The 19,717-nt window shown below is 36.2% G+C and overlaps 2 protein-coding genes across 2 annotated transcripts; both read left to right on the top strand.

Annotated features, from left to right (window-relative positions):
* Window positions 1-286: 286 nt before the first annotated feature.
* LOC102588124 (crossover junction endonuclease MUS81) lies at window positions 287-13,326 on the top strand. The gene is made up of 15 exons (XM_006345303.2): window positions 287-722; window positions 823-923; window positions 1,565-1,643; window positions 1,726-1,812; window positions 1,923-2,045; window positions 4,090-4,393; window positions 5,249-5,381; window positions 5,535-5,668; window positions 5,801-5,940; window positions 7,133-7,190; window positions 9,492-9,650; window positions 11,325-11,404; window positions 11,534-11,765; window positions 12,008-12,094; window positions 13,013-13,326. The coding sequence occupies exons 1-15, from the start codon at window positions 529-531 to the stop codon at window positions 13,115-13,117; spliced, it is 2,016 nt and encodes a 671-aa protein (XP_006345365.1). The 5' UTR covers window positions 287-528; the 3' UTR covers window positions 13,118-13,326.
* Window positions 13,327-14,203: 877 nt separating this feature from the next.
* Window positions 14,204-19,378, top strand: LOC102587800 (probable inactive leucine-rich repeat receptor-like protein kinase At3g03770). Its single transcript, XM_006345302.2, has 8 exons — window positions 14,204-14,627; window positions 14,763-16,157; window positions 16,314-16,447; window positions 17,626-17,866; window positions 17,959-18,164; window positions 18,265-18,302; window positions 18,471-18,582; window positions 18,942-19,378. Exons 2-8 carry the CDS (start codon window positions 14,819-14,821, stop codon window positions 19,197-19,199), a joined length of 2,328 nt encoding a protein of 775 aa, XP_006345364.1. The 5' UTR covers window positions 14,204-14,627; window positions 14,763-14,818; the 3' UTR covers window positions 19,200-19,378.
* Window positions 19,379-19,717: the final 339 nt, after the last annotated feature.

The following is a 19,717-nucleotide window of genomic DNA, read 5'->3' as shown; positions in this document are numbered from 1 at the left end:
TAATCATATCAATTATTTTTAAAAAACAAATATGTCAATTTCAAATATAACATGTAAAATTGAGTGGGGAAATAATTTTACCAGTTTTAACCTTTCATCAAAGATTTTTTGTTTACAAACGTGAATTATGGTATAGTGACGAAACTACTTTACTTTTAATCAGCGAATTCAAATTTGTACTTTAACTATGAAAATTCTATTAGGAGCATCATTTCCAAATAAATTTTATCGTACGTGATTCAGATTTAGATTTAATTGGAGCTCTATGCGGATGGTTACGAAAAATAAAAAAACAAAGATCCTACCCACTCAAGTTCAGCTTTTGAAATCGAGTCCTGCCGCCATTTCAACTCCTCCCTCCTTCCATCACAAACCACAAGAGAAAAATCAATTTCCTCAAAACCCTATCCATTTGAACCAAAATTGCAAAACTGGAATGAAAAAATTCTTCAAAAGCTTCTGAATAAACATTGGAAAAGGACCCCAAACCCTAGGCTGAACGAGTCTTCTTCTCTTGAAGAAACAATCATGGAGAATAAGAAAGTGGTGGTATGTCCGGAGAACGAAGAGTTAGCAGCGTACATGTGGAACAAAAAGCAAGAAATGGCTCAAAGCCCTAATGGGATTTCGGAGAATATCTTGATGACTCTCCAAAAAGCATATACCAATCTCTGCAAGTCCAAGACCCCGATTAAGTCTCTAAAAGAGTTTTCTAAGATCAAGTGAGTAAAATCTTAAAACCCATTTGTCCCATTTGAATGAATCACTAAAAGAGTGAACCTTAGAATTGTGATTATTATTTGACTTTCCTTTCAATTCTAGGGGTGTTGGAAAATGGTTGTTGAGGCTAATGAAAGGGTTTTTTGAAGTTGATGATCCTGATGCTTCGTCGTCTGAGGAGAGTGATGACTCCACTGAGAAAGGTAAATCTTGAAGTTAGTTTTTGTACTCTGCCTATTATCATGTATGATCTTTGCACTACTTGGAGGAAAAAAGGTGGAGTCTTTGTAGTGATGGTGGAGTGTATAAAGGAGGATCCTTTATAATGCTATTGGAGTGTATTCTTGAGAAAATTAGCTTATGCTCATTTTGTCTTTTTCAAATGCATTTGGGTGTTTAACCGATTTATTGATTCATGTGAGTTTTCTTAATAAACTGATTGACTATGGATTCTGCGTATGAACTCGACAATTTTAGTTAACGGCCAAATTAGCTTACATTTGTATGCGTGGTAATTTGACCCATTGTATATTGGACCTACTGATTGACTGTTCTTGTGGTTTTCAGAAATAAAACATCAATAATTGTGTAGGACATAACAATGCAAGACTTATTTTTTTTTGGTCGAACAAACTGTTATATTGATATCATCAAATGTCTCATCCAGTTCTACAAATTTTGTGACATATACACCATAAAAAACACTTAACAATTCAAGACTTTGTGTATGTGGAATTGAGTTTTCTTAGTTAGTTACTTTATTTATCTGATCTTTTTTGTATTTTGATGGAGGATATGATTTTGGATCAATTGGAAGTTACTCAATTCTTTTCCATATCTCTAGGGAAGAAAAATATGGGAACAAAGCGTTACATGCCTCAGAAGAATTCTGTGGCATATGCCTTACTGATCACGCTGTACAGGTGAATAACTTAATTTGATGCATTCTGCATTGCTTTGTTTTAATAAATTGCCTTTTCTGCAATGAAAAATTCATGATTCTAGGAGTACAACAAACGGTGAAAAATTTATGCATAAGCAGGAGCTTATTGATGCTACTGAAGCTAGTGGCCTTTCTCGTGCACCTGTTGGGTACGCCTGCTGCTGCTTAACTTAATTTCTTCCTATTTAGTTCAGCATATAATTTAGTATGTACTAAGTGAATTTTGTGCTCTTTCTCCATGCTATATGCAATGCATTAGACCCGAGAAAGGGAAAGGAAAACCCGGACAATTTAGCTCACCAAGGGACTGGTACAGCGGATGGAGCTGCATGGCGAAATTAGTAAGCAAAGCACTTGTTGCTAAGTCAAGCTGCCCTGCAAAGTATGCTTACCATGTCTTGATTATGCTCTTTTCTGGAACTCTGGTTGACTGCTTTTCTTAGATTTCATATATAAATTGCCATTTCATTTCCTGCAAGGTAGTTTATGTGCATGTTAGGAAATTGCAGCTTGCTTTAAGATCTGAAAGTTATGGCTAATTTTAAAAGGGGCCTATGGGTTACCTCCATCAGTTTGGATCTGTTGCACATAATCCCTGTGAATTTTAAAGTGTCCTTTAAATTAATTCATTAATATGTGGACAAAGAAGCCTGTATGCAAGAAACATACCAAAATGTAGATAACATACACAAAAATATGATCTTCTATGAGCAACACTCAATCTTCTATACAACAAGGGACCTCATGGGTGCATCAAAACGAAACAAGAGATGGAAGGCTACTACTCAAATGTGCACAGTCCGTCTCTACATCTTCAAAAGTGCTCCTATTTCATTCTTTCCAATCAATCCACACAAGTGCTAGTGGAGTAACACACCAAGTCGTACGCTTTTCCTCATTCGGCCACAATTCCAGCTGAATATTACCTCTTTCACAGTGCCTGGTATCGCCCAAATAGTTGCAAACCAGTTAAGAACTCCTCATCATAACCTCTAAGCAACCCTGACAACGTAGAAAGAGATGGTTGACATCTTCACCTGGTCCCGTGAAACTAAAGCACCAACTCACATAAGTGGCCTTCCTCTTCCATTCTCAACCGTCAAGATCACTCTTGTAGTTGCAAGCCAAGTGAAAAAAAACCCTTTCTCGAAATCTTAGTAGTCCAACCGCTTTATATGGAATTCAACTACCTCCTTATTCAAAAGATTCTCATAATGATTTAACTGAAAAAACTCCTTTATTCATGACATCCCACCTCCATACATTGTGTCTACCTTGTGAAGTTCTTTCTTTATTAAGCAAATCGATCACGCTTTAGAGCTTAGTCACCTCTCAATCTTGAAAATTCCTACTAAACCTCAAAAGCTACATCTTGTTGCCTCCAGACGTTGAACGTCATCTCCTTTTGGCATTAAATTCTGTAGACTTTGTATTTTTTTTATGAGCTGGATACATCAAACGACATATCAGATGCATGGATCTGGGGGGAGGGCGAGCACGATTTATTTACTGATAGTTCTTTTTATAGGAGTTTGCTTGTGAAAGGAGTGTTCTTTCCTTCATGACTCCATTTGGATCCCTAGAGCTCTGAAAAAGATGTGTTTCTTTGTATGATTGGCAACTTGGTGGCAAGGAGTGTGATGTTAACAGCAGGAAATCTGAGAAAGAGGATCACCTATATTAGTTGGTGCTTTATGTGCAAAAGTTCGGGCAAATATGTAGATCATTTTATGCAAAGTGACTTATCGATTATGGAGGGTGGCTGTTAACTTGTTTGGGTTGCAATGTGTGATGCTGGGCACAGTGAAGTAGGCTTTGCAAAGTTGGACTCATATGAGGAGGAAGAGAAGCCCAAGGGCATGGAGTGTGCCCCCCTAATCATGTGGGTTATTTGGAAAGAGAGAAAGCATCTTTGAAGGGGTGAAGCAAGATTTTGTAAAAGAGCAAAGTAGTTTCTGTCTCTAGTTTCTTTTTGGTGTACTTACGAGGTCCCTATTTGTATAGAGGATTGAGCCTTTTTTGTTGAGAATCGTATTTTGGGGTAGATTCTTTTCTTTCGGTATATGGCTTGTATACAAGGTTCCCACGATTGTTAACAAAAAATTTTATCTTATAAAAAAAATCAAACACATGAGAGGTGTACGTAAGAGCTTTTCTTGGTTATAGGGGTGAGAGGTAAATAGCGTTCCTAATGGTGAATCAATTGCACCCATTCATAAAATGAGATGTATCGAGATCTACCCTGCTAACTGTGTAGATGTGTAAAGGCACTACTTTGCAGCCATATTACATGAACCATCATCTTATAAACAGTCATATTGTGCTTTAGTTGCTATGCAAGTGTGTATCCTTGCATGCTCAATCAATTTATTTTCCTGATCTTTTTACTTGGTAATAAACCAGGCATCCTTTGTCAACAAGTGCAGATATATGCTGACAGAAGAAGGCAAAGAGATTGCACAGGAGTGTCTTTTGAGGTCAGGAATTGCTGATTCCAAAGAAATATCGGCATCTTTGACTGGATTTTCGAATTTGAATAAAAGGGACAAGCCAGATAAGGCGACATCTAGCAAATCATCAAATATGGAAGTTCGACATACTACTTCAGTGAGAGAAAGGACAGTGCCATTATCTCAATCATCTGACAATGTGAGAGAAAGGGCAGTGCCATTATCTCAATCGACTGGCAAAAAGAAAATGAATGTCATTCCATCTGAATCTCTTGACAGGGTACTATTTCTGTTTTAAATGTGCAACTTTGGATTTATTGCTTTCATCAGTCTTCAAGATAAACATAAATATGTAAATATCAAAGCGCTCTATTTAATGCTTGCTAGTTGCCAAATTTGGTTCATGTTCTATGCGGTTTTTATGGTCTAAGGTGATGGCTGCAGCATCATTGCCACTACCATATTAGATTAGACTAAGTAAAGCAATTCCTGTATCCTGCTATTATTTAGGCTGTTTTTGGCTATTGTTTGCTGCAGAGGCAGTAAAAGTTGTTTTCTAAGCATTGACCATCCAGATATCCCCTTTTTTTCCACTCAAAAATTATGTTTGAATGCGTTAAAGAATTCAATCCTTATTATATTTTCACCACTTGGTAAGTCCTTCCACCTGTTCAAGTCTTGGACTTGTTGATGTTTTTAGTACTGTGTTTTCTCATAGAAACTGGAAAAGGACTGAATAAATATTTGTTTCTGTGATCTTAGAAAGATTCACCCAAATTACTGTAGCATCTTTATAGGCGTACCTCCGAGCAGATCTAAAGGTCCAATATTTGATAACAGTCCTTATCCTTGATTATCTCTTTGGGAGGGTAGAAAGAAAATGCTGTGTATCCAGTCAGTGATATGACATCTCTAGCCTATTCTATTATACACAATATTTGCTTTCAGCAACTTTTTCTTTTATTTCCATTGAAAGATGTTCCTTGAGTTCTACTTTACGATGCTTCAAAGTTGTTTCATTTTCTTCTTTTAAGATTCTTTTTGAAGTAATGCTGGCGTTTGTTGAACTTATTCAATTATCAATTTGTGCTTTGTCTTTTGTTCTGTGCATCTGATGTTGATTAGGTTCTTGTAGTTTATTCAAATGGGATTCTCCAAGGAACAAGTAATTCAGGCTTACTCTGAAGTGTTAGAAACATCACAGAACAAAGATATATTGTTACTCTGGCCATCTGTTCTGTGTCGTCTTCGAGAAGATCAAGTTTATGGTTTGTTTTTTGACTCCTTTTAGATAAGTTCATGTTGATTATATTGTTGATGCTAAGATTTAAGAATTCATAGTTTGGATTGTTAGAGGTGCTGAATAAAACCGTTATAATTAATTGTCCTTTTTCATGACTTTGGTGCCTCTCAATTCCCAGGTCAAGTTGGCAGTACTAGAGTTGAAGATAGACTATTCGAGTTTACTTGCAATGGAACAGTAAATAGTGCAAAGCCTTCTTGTCGTGCTGATTTTGCACATTGTTCGAATGCTTTGAGAGCTTGTTCATCCACTGTAAGGGCAGAGTGATACTATCTTTTATTTGAGTTTAATGACACATTAAGATGTATTACTGAAGACTAAAACATGCACAGAAAAATTAGGTTCTTTTCTGTTTTTAATTTGTTCGTTCAATTGTGTGTTCAGGTTGTTGATGAGCAAATACCATGTCTGGAAATTAGATCCAATCCCTTGGCGGCGCCGCCATTGGCCAATGGAGAGAAATTTAAAGATGTTTATGAAGTAGTTTTGATATTAGATGATCGGGAACAGTTTACTTCTCGAGGGTAAGTAAGCTTCAGTTTGTTCATTTTTGACAACAATTTTTCAGTTTGTTCATTTTCGACAGCAATTTTAGTTTACCGTCAGTATTGTTGTGACACTTGAGACCTGAGGGTGTGACCTAGTGGTCAATTAAGTGTGTGCAAACCTCGGAGACCAAGGTTTAAATCCCATGCTTGGTGAAATAGTCAGTGTGCGCAAAAGGCCCAGAAGTGACCACCATATATAAAAACCCAGTATTATTGTGATGGTTTACCACTTACCTAAGCACTATTACAATTTATTTCTTTTTCTCATGTGTGCTTAGACCAGAAATGTGGTGATATAAAGTTCACTAAGCCATATTCAGGTTATCTGCTGAAGCCTTGTGTCACTTATCCTATTAGTTTAAAAATCTTATATATCGGTATTCAACCGTATAGCTGGTGCTCTGGAGATGGCAATCTTTATGGATTAAATTTCTGATCCACTCCAATGTTACCAATTTCAAAATAAAATAAAAAGTAATTCTGATCCAGCTCCAAGTTTCTTCCACCTTTTCTGCAATGGTGCACTTTGACATGCCAGATATTCGACTCTCCTTATCACTAAATTCTGTATACAGATTGTACCTTAGTAAAGCTGTTTTTTTAAGTTGCTGCTAATTTGAAAGGTGATCTAGCAGCATCGCTACCTTGCTGTGCTAATATGGAAGTAGAAAAAAAACCCTGATTTTTTCCTGATCAAGTTCTGTTTATTCTGAATATTAAAGGGATATCTGTATAAATATATAACAATTTATTTGCTCAGAGAAAGCAAAGATTGATTTGTCCTCAGATTATTGGTTATTTCATATATATCCTTGAAACTTTGCTGATTAAAGGAATAACCATTCAGATACAGTAATGTCTAGAGCGTGCTGTTTTCATCTGCTATTGTTAAGTAAAAATAGAGACATGAGAACGATATCATTAATGTTGCAGTCATTCAGCTCTCCTTTTTATTTCCCAAATGCAACCCCTCCCCCATGCCTGTGCCCGCAAAATAAAGAGAAGAACAAATCCAGGATGACCAGAAAATTAGCAAATGCAGTAAAAAGACATCCTTGATGTGAAGATCTTTAACTTTTGTCTTGTACTTGTCTATTTTTGAAGGGATATTTAATTGGCTATTTTTTTATTTTCTTGTGGACTCATTGAAATTTGTGCCGTTATTCAGGTCACGATCCAGGAAGATAGTTGACAACATCAGCACACAGTTTAAAATTAAAATAGATGTAAGCTTTTGCAATCTTTCCTCTTTAAGTTTCTCTTTTCTTTTGCTTTCTTCTATTAACTGAGACAGGAGCAATTATATGAGATAAGTAATTGTAAAACACTTTATTTTGGTCAGCTTTCAATTATTTGAAAATTCTCACCATGTGTTCCATGCTTATTTTTGTAAGTTTTAGATGCTTTTTCCTTATAAGTAATTAAAGATCTTATAAATCTTTGCACTAAGCCCTTTCTCAAAATAATCTTTGCACTTAGCCAGTGAATAAGGCATAACTACAGTTTTTTGCATCCTCTGTGGTGTCTAGCATTGCATCTAGTTCAAGTGCAACACCAGATTGAATCAAAAGCTACCAAGAAAACATCTCTGCTTAAGGCTGTAAATATTTCTCTTTCTGCTATGTCTTTCAAGCCAGATAGTTCACCAAATGGCCAGAGGTTAGTATTCCAAGTATTTAAGAGATTTCTTTCCATCCTTGCAAGAACTCAATAATGGATTTTGGCATGCGTCAACCCATGTCAACTATTACCAAAAATATGTTCCACAACTGGCTAGTGACCCGAAGAGGTGGCAAAACTTCTTCTGAATACTCTTCACACAATGGCCATCTGCTGCAAACTGAAATCCCCTCTTTTGCAGGTTTGCTTGGGTGAGACAAGCTTCCCAAGCAACGATCCAGGAAAAACAAGAGACCTTCAAAGGTGCCTTGTTTCTCCATATCTTTTTCCAAGGTCATAAAACCCTGTCTATGCTGGAAATTAACATGCCGTAATAACTTCTTGCTGAAAAGAGACCCTTAGGATGTCTTTTCCAACCGATGGAGTTTGTTTGTTTTGATCTAAGGTTATATTACTCAACATCTGGAGCAAAAAGCATAGTCCTTCCACTTTCCAATCACTATTATGCTTTCTGAGAAAGAGATTCCACCCTTGTGTTGAACTAAATACTGCAATTTGCTGAAGATATCCTTGAAGAGGTCTTTAGAAGAGCCTGACCCAACGTGTCTCTAATTTGTTCCGATATCCTCAGATATGTTTCCGTAGTCTGGTACCATGAGGTGCTGTAGAGATTTTGGTGCTCCAGGGGATCCAAGTGTGATTTTTTCCCACCAAAACACTCCTCCAATGTGCATTTACCTCCTTGTTGGATCTCCAATGCTATTTCATCAACATGCTTCTGTTATGATTCTTTAGTTTCTTATTACCAGTCCTCCTTTACTTTTGTGTCGGGTGACTCATTTCCAATTCACAAGACAAAAAGAATAAGTTTGGTTATTTCCTTGCCAAAAGAAGTCTCATCTCAATTTGTCCAATCGTTTCAAAACAGAGGAAGGAGCCAGGAAGGGAGACATTGTGTATGTAGGAAGTGCGCTGAGCACACTGTTGATCAAAGAGATTCTTCCTCCTAATCAAATATACTGCTGCTTTCAGCTTGCCAACTTCTTATCCATCTTCCCAATCACTTCATTCCATATTGTCACTGATTTATATTTGTCTCCCAGAGGTAAGCCGTAAGCCCAAATACTTCGTGGGAAGAGTTCTGACATTGCGGCATTGGCTAGTTGACTGATATTTGGCTTTATTTACTGGAAAGAGAGAACTTTCGTGAAGTTAATGTGAAACTCCAAGACAGCTTTAAAAAAGGTAGAATCATCCCCAAAATCAAATCGGATGTTCCTCTGTATCACAGATGGTCAAAGTATTGTCTGCATATAAAATGTTAGTGATTTGGAGATTTCAATGGCCTCTACGGTCAGCTCAAAACCTAAGATCTAATCTGCTTGTACTGCACTAACATCTTGCTAAGACCCTCCATGACACGAATAAAGAGAAAAGAAGAAATAGGATCACCTTGTGGTAGTGATAGATGCTAGTACTCTATAATTGGAGACAGGACTGCTGGCAATTTCTTCATTTCTTTCTTTCTTTACTGTTCTTATATTTCTAGCAGTTTCAAATTTTCAATTTATCAAAATATAAATAAGGCAAAGGGTTTCTAGCAATTTCATCTATGTTGGAATCAGATACTTCATTAGTACTTCTAAAGGATACTTTCACAATTTGTAAAAGATGGGCCGTCACACTCATCTGATATTGAAAAGGAAAAAGGTACTTTTAAAGGGTATTAACACTGTAGTTGTGATACTTACTGTCTCAACAAGGCTTAGGGTCTCATAGTATCTGCTGGTGGCTGTGCTTAATGTTGAAACCCTAATAAGCATACAACATAGTTTTTAAAACTATTGGCTCCTCTATATATTCCACAGCAGCTGATAGACGTAAGATTAATTTTGGCACTTCCATAGGTTAGGCGCTTGCCTGTTGGTGATGCAATCTGGATAGCTCGTAACAAAGTTATTGGCACTGAATACGTTCTTGACTTTATTGTGGAGAGGAAGAACGTTGAAGATTTGCAAAGTTCAATCAGGGATAACCGATATAGAGATCAGAAGCTGCGTCTTTTGGTATTTTCTCATCTTCTTTTCCTTTGGGGCTGGTTAAGTATATCTGATATGCTGTGGGTTATATTTACTTGTGTATTTTTGAATCGTCTTTTTGTAACTTCCAGCTTTTAATTATTTTTCATTGTACTGAGCCTTCCACAGCCATGATACATTGACATAAGATTAGTGATAATGCAGTTTGCTCTGTTAGAAATGTACCTTTTAAGCCTATGACTCTAAGCCCTGATGATCTGTATGAGTGTGTATGTCGTTGTCCAAAAGCAAAAGTGTAGTTTAATTTCTGCGACTTTCACATATTGCACACATCCTTTAAGACTGACGTGATTTACTGTTAATGAAATTGTACGACTTATCAACAACAAAGGAAAACTATAATGGGATTAAACTGTTGTTTAATCTCTTGTAATAATGGTAAACGGGAAATTGAGTAACTAGTTTTATAACAGTGAGTACAGGCACTTATATGCATACTTTTTAAATTTCTTGACTGTCTTATCTGTACTTTCATTTCGTTATGGGACTAACTTTTGCTCAGTGAGCTAGAATCTTGATATTCGATAGTATTCAGAATGATCCTTTTGAAATCAGATCATTTTTGTTAATATTGTTAAAGGTTCTAGTAAATATAAAGATGCAGTGATAGGTTGAACACAGTCAATCTTGTACTCGTTATGGTATTAGATAGACTTGCAGCTTAGTTTGAATTATGTTTTAACGTACATCAACTGTGAAGACAAATTTTGCAGTGTGTGATATACTTAATTCCCCTGTCCCAATTTATGTGGCACCATTTGACTTGACACAAAGTTTAAGAAATAAAGGAAGACTTTTGGATTTTTGTGGTCTAAAACAAATCTTAGCCGTTTGTGTGGTTAAATATTTCATTAAGGGTAAAGGAGGAATTTTAAAGTTAAGTCGTTTCTAATTATAGAAACGTGATATTCTTTTTGGGATGGAGGGAGTAATATTATTTCTTGTACGACGTATAATGTAACGTGTGTTTTGAAAAAGGAATTGTTTAAAACAAGAGGGTTATTTGGTCATTTTAGTTGGTTTAATCCATGTACTACATCCCCTTGTTATTTTTCCACTTCCTATCCCTCATAAAATAATGCATAGGATCCCACATAACTTATGCAAATAGTATTTATGTTAGCAATAATAATGTATAAGTAGTGCTGAATTTTATGCAAATAAAAAAATGTAAGCAAACATGGCATTGCTTATGTTGAAATGTAGGTATTATCTCTCTTTACAATTGAAACCAAAAGAGGACGTAGTGTTTGTGAACTTAATGAGCTGGGTTTTGCTTGTGTTTACAATTTTTTTCTTGTGACAAAGGTTCCACACCTTTCGCTTAGAGCGGGAGTGGTTCATAGTTTCTTCTCTTAGTTACTGATGCCTATAAATAACTAAGGGTGAATGTTTGATTCGATTTCCCTTTTCGGGGAGTGGACTTGTATCATAGTTTCCATGGGTAATAAATAATAAAGACGAAAGAAGAATGACCATATGGGCTTAACATCTCTACTTAGAAATGTCATGATCCTTTGGAAGAAGTTTATTGTCACAACTCACAAGCTCCATTGTGGTTCCCTTAATTATTTCCCTTTTTACATTCTCTATGTCCTTTTTCCATAATTCTTAAGTGGGTTTTCTGTTGATTTATGCCAGAGGTGTGGACTCAAGAAGCTGATATATGTCATTGAAGGAGATCCTAATGCTTGTGCTGCTGCCGAAAGCATCAAAACAGCGTAAGTTTTAAGTTTCTTTTCTTCTTCTGGTTTCTTTATATGCAGTTGGATCCAGCAAAGGCATCTTAGCTTTTCTTTTTTACTTGATGTTTTTAAATTTCTACTTCTGATTACCCATGATTGCATTAGTTGTTTCACAACCGAGATCTTGGAGGGCTTTGATGTGCAAAGAACAAGTGGTTTGGGAGAGACTCTGAGAAAGTATGGATATCTTACTCAAGGAATCAATCAGTACTACAGATGCATGGATAATAAGCGGTCTAATTCCAGGCTTTGCCCCAAGTTTAAAGAATTTATTAGGAAGTGTGAAGATCTTGACAAAATGACAGTTAGCGATGTGTTTGCCATCCAACTAATGCAGGTACATATTTTCACGACAAAGTTGGCATAAATTTAAGCTTCCTTATTAATAAAATACTTGTGAGTTTAAAAATCTTCGGTTGTTAGGATTTGCTGCTTGATAATAATCATGAATTTTATGTACTACTAGGTTACTGTTTCCATGTAAAAACACCTCCACCAAGTTTGGGAAATGGTATGCTGTATTTGCCACGAATTCACTCAATTAGCTCTATTTTAATGGAGTCATTTTAATGCGTGCAGGTCCCACAGGTGACAGAGGAAGCTGCTATTGCTGTTCTTGACGTGTATCCAACACTTTCATCTCTTGCTCGTGCTTACTCTCTGCTTGTGAGTTTGCTGTTAAAGCTTCTTGTTTGCCCCCCTGTATTTGAACAAAGAAAGATAAGAATATCCTTCGTTCCAGAATGTAGGGTAAACTCCCACATTTATGAAAAGTGGGGAAACTGATTAAAAGTGAGGGAACAGAACACTAGACTACTTCATGACTTCATCTATTTAGAGTTTGCCAACCTCACATGATTGCACTAATTCATGCAAAAGGCTTGTTGCCCAGAGATGCTTGGACATCCCTCAAGATAATTCATTCTAAAGAGATTGTAGCATTGCACTGTTAAAGTAAATGCATCACTTGTTGGCAAGTTATACAGGGAGTACGTCATAAGGTCATTAGGACTTAGGAAAGCTATATACCTGTATTTCAGTTTTGGTGCCAAATACATCATAAAATGGATGAAATTTAAATGAAAAATCATTATAGGTGATGTGACTTTTCATGGGAACATGGCTTACTACTGCGACTTTAGGTGTATTCTCTTCCTTGTATTATAGTGCTAATAAAAGCTATCTGTGGGGGAGAGAACAAAAGGATTGCAGTGTTTGCTAGAGGAAATACGAAAATCAAAGCTTACTTCCAAGCCAACTAAACCGAGCTAATTTACTTTTCTGTGCAAGAGACATTTATGAATTTCGGAGTTAGTTTGGAGTAATAACCAATTGGGCAGTAATATTGCATTGAGAAGCCCTTAAAGTCCCTGGATATCTGTGAAATTTATCCTTCAATTGTTAACAAATTCTTTGGAGGCTATGCACCATAGTATTCCTCTCACTATGTAGTGTATTAAAAACACCTGGATCTCTGGATCTGTATTCATTCTCTTTGCAAATTCTCCGCCCAGTAGTTCTCATGGAGATCATCCAAGAACTGTTTCTTATTTTTTTGGTGATTCCAATGTTTTTTTTTTCCAGGACGGTGATGTTCGTGCACAAGAGGAAATGCTCAAGGAGCAGAGCAACAACTTAGTGAGTTCAGCTGCTAGTAAAAACATTTTTCAACTGGTTTGGAGCAGCTGATTTCTGTCATTCAATATAATTGATAATGCAGTACAGAATTTCTAATATTCTGTGTATATATACGAAAAAGCCTCATCTTCTAGCCTGATACCTTGGTTAGATTTGTCATTCAAGCTAGCTATTTGTGTGATTTGGTGGAGGATCACTACTTTATTAGTGCAGATAAATCAAAGAAGCCCTTAATATCAAGGTTTTTCTTGTTCTTACTGCATCTGGTTCTGTCTTTGTTCTTTTTTTTTTTTGTTGAAGAATTAGAGTGAATTCAAGAATGAATTTTTTTTATTATTTCTCCACGAAGTTTGGTTGTGTGATCAAGTACTTGCAATGTATTTCTTTTTTAAATTTCAAGTATTCATGGTACTTACAATGTACACAACTTTGGTGAACTTTAAATACTCTCTTTTTCCAACCTACTATTAACTCAAGACCTTTCTTTACCAAATGTTTTTTTTTTTCATTACTAAATGTTAGCTTCAAAACCATGTGAAGGAATATGAGCATCCAATGCAAAACTTTCCTTAAAATTCTGAACAGAGTGACCCAGACTAAAATAAACATGGATAAATTTCAATCTAAAAAAATAATTTTATATATATATATATATATATATATAGAGTAAAATATAAAAATAAAATAAAATTTATAACTGTGCGAAACATGGATAATTTCACCAACAGATAAATAAGTGAATTAAAGTATAAAAAAACAGGTTATGGTTCCTATGGGCACGTAATGAAAAGCACTAAAGAAGAATAAAGGAGTTATCTTCAGCATCTTCTTTTTGTTTATTGCTCAACTTTAACTCTTTTTTTCCCTTTATCTTTTTGGACAAAATTGGAAATTATTTAATCTAATATGCAACTATCATTAGAAAACACACCATGGTATGTCATATTAAGCTTTGGAAAGCAGTGTCGGAGCCACAATTTTTACTAAGGGGTTCGAAAGTATGAAGAAATAAACACACAAAGAAACAGAAGAGGATTCAATACCTACTATATACACCTTAAAAATAATTTTAAACATGTATAGATAGAGAAATTTTCCGCCAAAGGGATTAGGATGAACCCCTCGGTCCTACCTAGCTCCGTCCTAGTTGGAAAGATCATTTAACTAATTACAGTGCAGTGTTGAACAGCAATTGATTGTTTTAGTTTCCATGTTTGGAATTCCATTTTACATATAGATATAGTAAAGAAAAAAGAGTGAAAATTGAAATGTAGTTCATTACATAAAAATAATGAAAAGAAAGTTACATTAAAGTGTCCAAGAGAGGATGGCTTCTAACCAACTTTGTCTGAATTATACAACTGACAATTGTTTTGCTGCTTTCATATCTTTAGTCAAGATTCAGGATGTTTCCCCTTCTTAAAGCTATCGATACTTTATTCCTCACAAAAATAAAACTAAGGTACATAAATTTAACTTAATTGTTCATTATTAGTTGGTGTAAATTTTCTGTGATGAAGAGAAGTTGATGTCTTGAAGTTGCTCAAAGTTTATGAACCAGGTAAAGCCTCCATAGCTCTCATGAACTTTCAAGAATCTCTACTCCGTTAACGAGTGAATTGAATTTGTTTTTATCTTAATATTGCATAGTGTAATTTTATTGAATAACTAAGTTTGAACTGTGCTGCAATTGCAGGCGGTCTCCGGAAAATTTTCATTTATCATAAGAGTTGTTGAGCCAGTATTGTGGTGATGGGAAAAGAAATGGGAGTTGAAAAGCTTCTGGTTTTGTTTTTGGTACTAATCTCAATCAGATATTCAGAGCAATTACAATCTTCTCAAGTGCAAACACTTTTGAGAATTCAACATCTTTTGAACTATCCAACAGCTTTGAGTAGTTGGAGTAATGAGACAGATTTCTGTAAGATTGAGCCAAGTTCAACTGTTACTGTTGTGTGCTACGACGAAAACATAACTCAGTTGCATATAATAGGGAGAAAAGGGACTTCCCCATTACCTAGAAAGTTCTCCATTCGTTCATTTCTCAACGCGCTTGCCAAGCTTCCTAGCTTGAAAGTCCTTAGATTAGTTTCTCTTGGTTTATGGGGGCCGTTGCCTGACAAACTTTCAAGACTTTCAGCTCTCGAGATACTTGACTTGAGTTCAAATTACTTTCACAGTGGCATACCTGAAGCAGTTTCATCCTTAACGGACCTCCAAACTTTAGTGTTAGATGGAAATAGGTTGACTGGCGGAATTCCAGATGGCCTTGGTTCACTTTCAGTTTTGGCAGTTTTGAGTTTGAAGAGCAATTCACTAGATGGACCTTTGCCAGATACACTGCATGATTTGAATAATCTTCGTGTACTTTCACTTTCGAAGAATAATTTTAGTGGTGATGTCCCTGATCTTAGCAGTTTACAAAATCTTCAAGTTTTAGAATTAGAGGACAACTCATTTGGTCCAAAGTTTCCTCAAACTGGAAGTAAAATTGAAAGTATTGCTCTAAGGAATAACAAATTCACTGCAAACATACCAGAGAAAGTTCAGTCCTATTATCAGCTTGAACATTTTGATATTTCTTCCAACAACTTTATGGGGCCATTTCCTCCGTCGTTGCTATCTTTGTCATCCATCACTTATCTGAATGTTGCAGGAAACAAGTTAACAGGAATGCTCTTTGAAGATAATCCATGTAACACAGCATTAGATTTTGTTGATCTGTCTGGTAATCTGTTGACAGGATCATTACCTAATTGCCTTCTGTCTAGTTCTAGGAACCGGATTGTGCATTTTTCCAATAACTGCTTAGCAACCGGAGATGGTACTCAACATCCATTTTCATTTTGCCGGAATGAGGCTTTGGCTGTTGGTGTCTTACCTCAGCATCAAAGACAAAAACATGCTTCTAAAGTGATTCTTGCCTTGATCATATGTGGTAGCATCACCGGTGGAGTCATACTCGTATGCCTGACCATCTTGATTGTCAAATCTTTTCTTGCAAAGAAGGCTTCTGCCCAAAATACCCCACCCAGATTTATTTCAGAAGATGCATCATCTTCATATACCTCCAAGTTATTCACAGATCCAAGTAAGGTTCCTCTCAATAACCAAATTACTGTTTAAAATAGAAGCTTAGGGCAAATATATCTGCTCTCTGCGCCCTAGATGCCTGAAGGCGAGGGATTTCCTTCAATTCCCAAGTGCCAAGTATACTAACTTGATACCTTTGTATTTCTTGTATAAGGATACATTACTCAAGCAATGAAGTTAGGAGCACTTAGTCTTCCATCTTATAGAATATTCTCTCTAGAAGAACTTGAGGCGGCAACGAACAACTTTGATACAACAACTTTTATGGGTGAAATTCCTAATGGCCAGGTATGGTATATGAATTCTATTATTCTTTCCTGCTATAGCATTGAGGTCTTTGGGTGTTATACTTATGGCCATATTAGTAATGTAGCTCACGTGGCAGATGTGGACAAGTCATTCCCAAGAAAGGGAGTTTCAAGTATTTGGGGTAATAATCCATGGAAATGGAGAGATTGATGATGATGTTACACATCGTATTGGAATGAGGTGTATGAAATGGAAGCTTGCATCTAGTGTCTTGTGTGATAATAATGTGCCACCATGTTTTAAAGGCACGTTTTATAAAGTGGTGGTCAGACCAATCATGTTGTATAGGGCAGAGTGTTGGCCGTTCAAAAACTCGCATGTCAAGAAGATGAGAGTAGCGGAAATGAGAATGGTGAGATGAATGTGTGGACACGCTAGGAGAGATATGATAAGGAATGAAGCTATTCGGTACAACATGGGAGTGGCCAAGATGAGGGAGGCAATACTGAGATGGCTCGGGCAAGTGAAGAGAAGATGCACAGATGTTCCATTGAGGAGGTGTGAGAGGTTGGCTATAGTGGTATTAAGAGAGGTAGAGGTATGCCAAAGAAATTTTGGGGAGAGGTGATTAGACATGACATGACTTACGTGTAGCTCACCGAGGACATGACCCTAGATAGGAAGATATGGAGGTCGAGGATTAGGGTAGAAGGTTAGTAGGTCAAGAGTGGTGTCTGGTTTCCCTTTTTAGTATTGTTATTACTACCCTTCTATGATCCTATTCTTCGATATTAGTTTTACTGGTTTTTTCCTTTGCTTCAGTTATCGTATTATTTTGTTGTTGTTGCTACTAATCTTTTCTTCATTGTTTTCAGCATGAATTCTTCGACTATGTTTGCTTTACACACTTTTTTTCTATATGTTTTACTTGAGCCGAGTATCTTTCAAAACAACCTCTTTACCTTCACAAGGAAGGGGTAAGGCTGCGTACACCCCACCCCACTCTCCCCAGATCCCACTTGGGATTATACAGAGTATGTATCAGTATGGGTGTTATATTAGAGAGGTGGTGTGGACATGTAGTAGTAATGCCATCTGTTTGTTCTCTATCATTTTGGCACAAAAGGATGAGTTTGACTCTTGAAGAGTAAACCTATTAATATTACCAGCTGTTCTCGAGGACTAAGGCTCACAAACGTTTTCTGTTTTGGATTCAGATGTACAGAGGGCAGATGAGAGATGGTTCCTACATTACGATTAGATGCCAGATAATGAAAAGAAGCAACACTAGGCAAAATTTTATGCATCACATAGAGTTGATATCCAAGCTCAGACATCAGCATTTGGTCAGTGCTCTTGGACACTGCTTTCAGTTTTACTCGGATGATTCAAGTGTCAGCAGAATTTTTCTCGTCTTCGAGTATGTACCTAATGGGACCCTAAGGAGATGGATTTCTGGTAATTACTTGACAAGCAGATATATACCCCTTCCCTATTGTTGGATGTAAATGTGCTTCAGTAATTTGATGTTCTCTGTTGCTTAATTGCAGATAAACATGCTAGACGGAAACTAACCTGGACACAACGTATAGCAGCTGCTACAGGAGTAGCGAAGGGACTACAATTCTTGCATAATGGAATTATCCCTGGTCTCTTTTCGAATAATTTGAAGATAACAGATATTTTGCTGGATCAGACCCTTGTCGCCAAAATTAGTAGCTACAATCTGCCTATTCTGTCGGAGAATGTCGGGAAGGTGTGACTACCAACATTCCAAAGTTCATGTCATTCATCTACTCACAATAACAAAATTAGTTCATATATATGCCAGAATACTAACTTATGCATATTTGCAGGAAAACTGTCAAACTTTTCCAGTTGGTTATAACCAGAGGTGTGTACAAATAACTGTCTAATCAGAGCAGCGATAGTATAAATCAATTCTATGACATTTTATAACTTATTATTTACATGCATTTCCACTCAAATTCAGAAAATATTGCATTATTTAGTGATTCTGAAGCATGGACATACTTTAATTCTTACCTACACTGATTTATAGGGAAAAATATGAAGAGAAGTTGGATGTGTATGACTTCGGAGTTATACTGCTGGAAATCATTACAGGGAGACCGATAAAAACCAAAAATGACATCCTACTTCTACGAAATCAGGTACCATATACATACTTATCATCTGCCTCGTTTTCATTACCTTCGTATAGCTCTGTGAAATACGAAGTGAATAAGCTCAGAGAGTGTACATGGCAAATGAAAAAACTTCAGATGGAGCTGTGAACATTTGAATACTGCAATAAGATGCACATCCAGAAAACTACAGAGGTTTAAATGTACACATCATTCGTTTCTTCTAGATGCAAAAACTGTAAAGTTATCTATCAAAACTCAAATAAGAAGAATGTTATGTAGTTATTGGTGCCTATTCATGATTCTGAGGTATTACTAATGCAAATTATACTACTTATCTTTAGAGTTCTGGCTCTTTAATTTCTTCTTGTTATTTGATGCACTAGTTGCAAGTAAGCATGACGGGAAATGGAGTGAATGTGGTTGATGTAGCAATAAGAAGAAGTTCATGTTCGAGTGAATCATTGAGGACGATGGTAGAGATGTGCTGCAGGTGTTTGTATGAGGATCCGGTGGACAGGCCATCGATGGAGGATTTGCTATGGAATTTGCAGTTTGCAGCTCAAGTTCAGGATGATTATCATAGTAGTGATGCCTCTCCAATTTCACCTCTACAACCTTCAGGGCAACTTGTCATTCAATAGAGACCATGTCAATTACTAGTAACTAAACATCTTTAATTATTTTTGGACTCGAGTAGCACATTGAATTACAAAGTAGCTTGGCATTTGGTTAATAGATGTTTAGTTAAAGTATGAAAAAAGGAATATTTGATTTTGAATGTTGTTTGGCAGTCATAGGTTTATCCTACATTTGTCCACTATTTTTCTCTCTACTTGTTCAATTTTGGGTGATTCAAATTCCAATGTGTCCCCTGGATATGTAGGGTACTCCCTCCAGTCTATTTTACATGTCGGGTGTGTTTGGTATGAAGGAAAGTGTTTTCCTGGAAAACAAGTTGATTTTTGACTTATTTTCTCATGTTTGGTTGGTGATTAGAAAATATTTTTCGGAAAAGATTTTTAGTGTTTGATTTATGAATGAAAAATATTTTTGAGAAATATCTTTTATTTTTACTAGAGTAGAAAATAATTTTTGAAATTGAAAACATTTTTTAAAAACAAACTTAAATATTTTTTTTTGGGGGTGGGGGTTGGGGGCT

The sequence above is a fragment of the Solanum tuberosum genome, unplaced genomic scaffold (assembly GCF_000226075.1).
Source record: "Solanum tuberosum cultivar DM 1-3 516 R44 unplaced genomic scaffold, SolTub_3.0 scf00068, whole genome shotgun sequence".
Classification (NCBI taxonomy): Eukaryota; Viridiplantae; Streptophyta; class Magnoliopsida; order Solanales; family Solanaceae; genus Solanum; species Solanum tuberosum.
The sequence above is the reverse complement of the archived record's forward strand: the minus strand, read 5'-3'. Positions and strand labels throughout refer to the sequence as shown.